The following is a 6,066-nucleotide window of genomic DNA, read 5'->3' as shown; positions in this document are numbered from 1 at the left end:
CACGACAACAAACTAGTTTATTATGCAATACATCTTTATCATAAAATGAAAATACACACTTCTTGAAATTGATTATTTGATGGTAATAACCTGTAATAACGATGTTTTGCATGCTTCAATATGTAAATAAGCAGGAGCAGAAACTTCCACTTTTTAAAGACTTTGGTGTGTCTCGGCTAGGGGACAGAACCCAGAGCCTTCCTCACAGGGGCGAATGCTCACACTCAAGGCCAAAAGTGAGGCGGGTGCCAAGGGAAGCATTAGGAAAGATAAAGTCAGTTAGGAAGAAGAGAAAAGATAAGATCCTTATAAATTTAGTCGCCTTTTATCGATCATGCAATAGGGGCAGCAAGTACAATTCTAATGCCCTACCTGCAGGGCCAACGAAATCACAACCCTCGGGGCAATTCCTGAATGTCCAACCCTCGGCAAGCCTCGGGTTAGACGTTAATGAATTACCCCTCGGGTTGTGATTTCGTTGTCACACCCTCTAGGTTGGGAAAGATTCTATTAATCACAGCCCACGCGTTCACATTAAAATGACAAACGGGCAAACAGTCGTCCCCATTCCCTTTGTACTGACCAGACACTGCGACATTTTAGAGTAATGTGAGGCTCGGCTAGGGGATGTATTCCCCAAAATGGGCGAGAGTTTCAACTCTGCCATTTAGGCAGCGATGTTGGGAAGAAAAAGAAAATCGATACCAAAATTTAGTCGCCTTTTTACGATAATGAAGGACAGCAGGTACATTATTATGCCCTACATACAGAGCAACTGGACAAACTTTCAAGACAGATATTCAATTACTATTTAATATAGAATGGATGCCTTTGTTTCGTAACCAGTTTGAATATAATTGATATGCACAAAGATGTTATGAGGCATTGAACCATCAAAAATGTCAATAAAACATATGATTCAGTACTTCGACAAAAACCATTTCTTAACCATTTTAATGTACAATATACTTGAAAACGATATCAGTTGAAAAATATACATGTAGCAACTGTAAAGGGTAATGCTTACTAATGATATATTCATTTCCAAAATAGTTACCAGATAAAAATGTTTTATACTTATTATATGTTAATTTTGATATTTTTCGAAGGCCAACTTGAATTTTTTTGTTCTTAATGGTTTATGATATTTATATTTTTTATTCTGGTTTTGTGTAATTTATTGGTTATACATGTATTAACTAGCTTGAATGTAACAACCTTAGAAAAACAAGTTTTAGTTAATTTGATATGGGAGTCCAAAATGACAACATTCCAATGAATTCGAACATCCCATCTGACTTTCAGCAAAATATACCACTTGTATCAGGCGAGCAATTTAGTAGACAAGATAGAGTGTAAACCATAAAGCGACTGTTTATAACCAAATCTAAGTTTTGTATATTTCACACTTATTTACTTACCAAGTATATGTATGATCGTGGACATGAATTTGTTTATCTGGAAATTTAAAACACCTTTCTTCGATTATCTACCCAAAGGTAGCTTGAAAACAACACTGTGCTTCGTATATCGTAAGAAATGGTTTGGCAACACCATTCCCTACACAAGCGCGTTATAAAATGGGTAAGTTTGAAGATGCTCCACCGCTGACAGATGGAATTTTTTCTCTATCAAAAATAGGAGAAGACGATTTAGTATATTCTTCAGTTACAAAAGTTACTTACTTTACACCATTACCACCATTAAAAATTTTGTTAATTGCATCTCGAAAAAATTCTGTTGCACAATTTTTCAAATGATGGGTACCGTTTATTCTCTGTCGGTAGTGGAGCATCTTTTAAATATAAATAAAGTAGGTAAACCTACTGTATCGGTGACTGTACCAAGATATCTTTTGTTTTAAATCTACATTGTATTATTTTTCCAACTTTCATATTCCGATATTAAATCAATCATCTTATCGAGGTACTCACGTCTGTTTTCAGACTGTTGAGCTATGTATCTGGAACTGTTTGTGATAATTCTCGTGATGTCTTCCTCCCTTGGATGCCAGAAGAATATGTCGGGAGATTTTAGGGATAGGGTCGAATTTTCACATCTAGTAGCTACAGGTGAAATAACGGAGTCCTTCAGTCCGACGTCGTTTCAGATGACACTGAAATGTATATTGAAGGACAACGGAACGCAACCAGAAGCAGTTATCAACATCACACACACTTGTAAGACAAGATTTATTTTATAAAAAATATATATTGTCGTCTATATCCACTTTGGAAATATTGATTAAAAATAAAAAAAATTAACAAAATAATGGTAAACAAAACAAACTAGAATGGCAATATAAATCGGTAATTTGTGAATATGAATAGAGAATACAGAACTGTATCTAGTTCATCAGGCTAGACATTTCATTATAAAATTCAGAATAGTACTTTGCATGGATTTCTTTAACAACTGTTTTACATAATTTCTCAGTAGTTTATCAGTTCTGAATAAATTACTAAAGAACCATGCGGATTTATTTTTCTTCACTAAAAAATTAAAGAATATTTAAAAAAAAAAAAAAAAAAAAAAAAAAAAAAAAAGGCCCACTACCCAAAAAGGCTTTTTCATTTTCTAAATTGAAATGTAAAGCGAGACCGATAATTTAGTAGGGTCTCAAAAGTTGTTAGCTGATTTTTCAATAGTTTAATTAGAATAATTCATTTTTTCCCGCTCTCTTCCGAATCATCGCGTTAGTTGACGCGCCAGACGGCAAACCAGCAAAATGAGAATTCACTGTTATCGTTGATTACACAGGCATTTGTTTTGTTGTTGCCCCCCCCCCCCATATTTTCGTGTATGTTATTATTGTTTAAGAGTTTTGTTTTATTCTTGTTCCGGAAACTTAGTGGTCCGTTAAACATTTTTTTAGAAATAAATATTTTACTATTTTCAATTTACATAATATGCGATTTCACAATTTTGTATGGTGAGATAAATAGTATTTCTTGTCTTTTCAAAATGAAGCCCAAAGTATAGAAGGTAGATGCTTTATCAACAACTTCCAGGAGAGCAAATCTTACTTGGTGTTTCTGAGGTACGTCGCTCCGTCCTATCAACCACAGTCTAGTGAAGAAGAACCATCCAAAACCCCAGACGTTCTGACCGTCTGTGGTCTCGGAGTTGTTAGTAAAGTACCCAAAGGTAATATGCCTGTCTAATATAGGTGGGCCTTAGTGCTTTGTCCAATATCGAAAATTTTACTTTAAAAAAGCATTTTCAAATTCTTAATTTCCTATATGTTTCATTTCACTCTCCGTAGTATATACCGAATAATAGAAGAAAGAAACAGTTTTAAAGTATTTTTTCTATCCTTTTGTTGGGAATTTGCAACTTTTATAGATTAATTACATATGTCAGTTAGATTGAGATTTAATACTTATGTATTGCGTACATTTGTATTGGTGAATACAGAAATAAGCTCGATTCGCAAAGTTGTAAGAGAACCATTAGTACAACCAATGAGTGAAAGTTGTAATTTGGAGGATGCCACTTCCACTCTTGTACAACTTAAATGCTTTGCTGCTGAATCCGTCAAGGTTTAATGAAAAGTAGATCAATGCTTTTTATGATATTCCATAGTTATCAGCAACATGGAAATATCGAGACTTATTGCAAAACTCAGAATCAATATTATGATCTGACAGTTCGATGTTTCTTGCAGAACATTTCAGAAATATAGCATTATAGTATATGTCCTCGCTTAAATTGTTGGCATTTGCCAATAGATATTTGAAACTGGTTGTTATTTTCAAGAACATTGTAACGAATCTCATTAATGTATATTCATTATTATTAAGAACAGTTTAATGAATTATGAATAGTTAAATGAATCATATCAATATCTAGTCGGTATAATTAAGAATGTTTTAGTGAATTCTATTAATCTCTACTTGTTATTATTCATAGTATTTTATTGATGGCATATATCATGGTGAATCCCATGATTTCTATAATGAGCCCATTAATCTCCACTCGACAGGTACTGATGAATCCTCGTCTGATTGTGAAAATATAGTACAAACGGTCTGTTCAACAACACAAGCACCGACCACGACACTTCGGCATAAGAAAACTCCGCCGGGTAGGTTATCACCAACGCTATACGTATCAGATTCTTCATTACACACTACTAAATATCTTAATCAAACCACTTTCGCCATTGTTTTTTGAAAGCTTTCTTTTAACTTTAATGTTCTTAATCTTGTTCAGTTTTGCATCATACAAAAACTAATATTTACAGTGGTGAATTGATAGTATAAACCCCGTTGATTTCAACCAAAGGCTACTCAACTTTATTTCTCGATAAATTGAGTATGTCACGCGCAATTTGGAGCCACGCGGATGGATATATGATGGTCCCCATCGGAAACTGTTAGTGTTTTCAGTACAGTACCAATCGCACGGTACGCCTATCAAAATAGGTTTGAGCACATATGTCTGGTGTTTCTATAGAAGGATAAAGTTGAGTAGGGTATAGATATTTGTTTCATGGACCGCTTCTTCGCGGTCCATTCCAAATATCGATACCCTACTCAACTTTATCCTTCGACAGAACCCCCAGAAAGATACTTTAATCCTTAAATATATAACCCATTTAAGACATGATGTAGCTTTATGGGTTAGCAAAAATTATTGAGTAATATTTATCAAAATCACAATTATTCACAAAAAATCTAAATAATTGACATTCACTGCCTTTTGGTTGTAGCAACATACGTGTACATTTTCACTGCTTACCCAATGGATTTGAAAAAATTAATACCATCATTTTCATATGTGATAATGGATTGATTTATTAAAGGATTTCTAAAGACAACCACGCCTGTTTTGGATCCTACTGTGCGTAGCTCTGAGACACCCAAACCAACTGCTGTGATTTCAAAACCAAATAACGAGGAGGACAAACACCACACCACTCCAAATCACAACAATACAGCAACACAAAGGCAAAAGTCGTACATCACGTGGTGCATCACGTGGTATGCTATGTTGTTTTATCGTACAGTTTAGTAAACAACGAGCAGCATATGATTTATTTCCTATTTGATCTTATGGAAAAAAGGACATTTTATAGTGAACATTAAACTAATGTGTTTTTCCTTTTATTGGAATGAAGATATTGAGCAAAATTCAAAGTCAAAATAGGATGTAAATATCAATGATAATTAACTTTTTTTTATCTGCAGATACCCGGACTTCGCTTTGCTCATTGATTTTTGTTATTAATATTCTCATCGCATAGCATATCATGACTTTTTTGCGAAAGTTCAGTTTTATATCTTATTTTTTTTAATTGTTTAAATTCAAATTTTATCGTTATATGAAATGTTGTTAAGTAAAACCGATGGCAAGATGTGCATGTATGTAGACTCATATGTGCAGCTAAATAAATACGTTCATTTGAAATTTGTCCAAAAATGTAAGATTTTAGAGTAAAATGGTAAAAGTATCCTCAGCTGTAATGAATTCATGAAGCTTACCTTAAAGATTGAATTTCTGCGAGTGTTCATACATAAATCTCGTAATGCTTTATTCCAGTCTTTTGAAAGAATATGCAGCTGCTGAATATATTCACATACAAATATAGTATTATATACAAATAAAGTATTACGGAAGTACATGTAGATATACAACTAGTATAATAACAATAGAAAAAGACTTTCAAGGACGTCAAAATCCAATACAGACAAGCAGTGCATGTTACTCTGTGGGGGAAAAACATGAGCATCAAAGCATATATATGTTTTTAAAAACGGATTTTTGTTTGTTTGTTTTTAGAAATGACTTTATATTATTCGGAGTCACGTATGTGATCTGTGTTTTTTTTGTGGTTTGTTTTTTTTTAAATTCTTTTTGATATTTTTCACTAAGAAACCAAAATAAAGTTAATGCTATTTATGGTTATACAGTTGCGTCATAGTGTTGTGTTTACATTACATTTCTTCTCAATCACGTCGTTTTTTTTCAAAAAAACTGACGTTACGCTCGTAAACACATAACGTCACAATCAATACCTACCCGCATTAGCAGATAGCTGTATAATATATACATATGTAAATT

General features: G+C 33.3%; 1 protein-coding gene across 1 annotated transcript; it reads left to right on the top strand.

Annotated features, from left to right (window-relative positions):
* Positions 1-1,949: 1,949 nt before the first annotated feature.
* Positions 1,950-6,037, top strand: LOC138325664 (uncharacterized). Its single transcript, XM_069271480.1, has 4 exons — positions 1,950-2,180; positions 2,971-3,147; positions 3,986-4,087; positions 4,808-6,037. Exons 1-4 carry the CDS (start codon positions 1,958-1,960, stop codon positions 5,014-5,016), a joined length of 711 nt encoding a protein of 236 aa, XP_069127581.1. The 5' UTR covers positions 1,950-1,957; the 3' UTR covers positions 5,017-6,037.
* Positions 6,038-6,066: the final 29 nt, after the last annotated feature.

This window comes from Argopecten irradians, chromosome 6, assembly GCF_041381155.1.
Source record: "Argopecten irradians isolate NY chromosome 6, Ai_NY, whole genome shotgun sequence".
Taxonomy (NCBI): Eukaryota; Metazoa; Mollusca; class Bivalvia; order Pectinida; family Pectinidae; genus Argopecten; species Argopecten irradians.
This window is presented reverse-complemented; position numbering and strand designations above follow the sequence as displayed.

Coding starts and splice junctions, on each gene's coding strand:
- LOC138325664 (XM_069271480.1), top strand. CDS start 1,958: ATGTATCTGGAACTGTTTGTGATAATTCTCGTGATGTCTTCCTCCCTT. Junction 3,148..3,985: donor TGTTAGTAAAGTACCCAAAG/GTAATATGCCTG, acceptor TCCACTCGACAG/GTACTGATGAATCCTCGTCT. Junction 4,088..4,807: donor GCATAAGAAAACTCCGCCGG/GTAGGTTATCAC, acceptor GATTTATTAAAG/GATTTCTAAAGACAACCACG.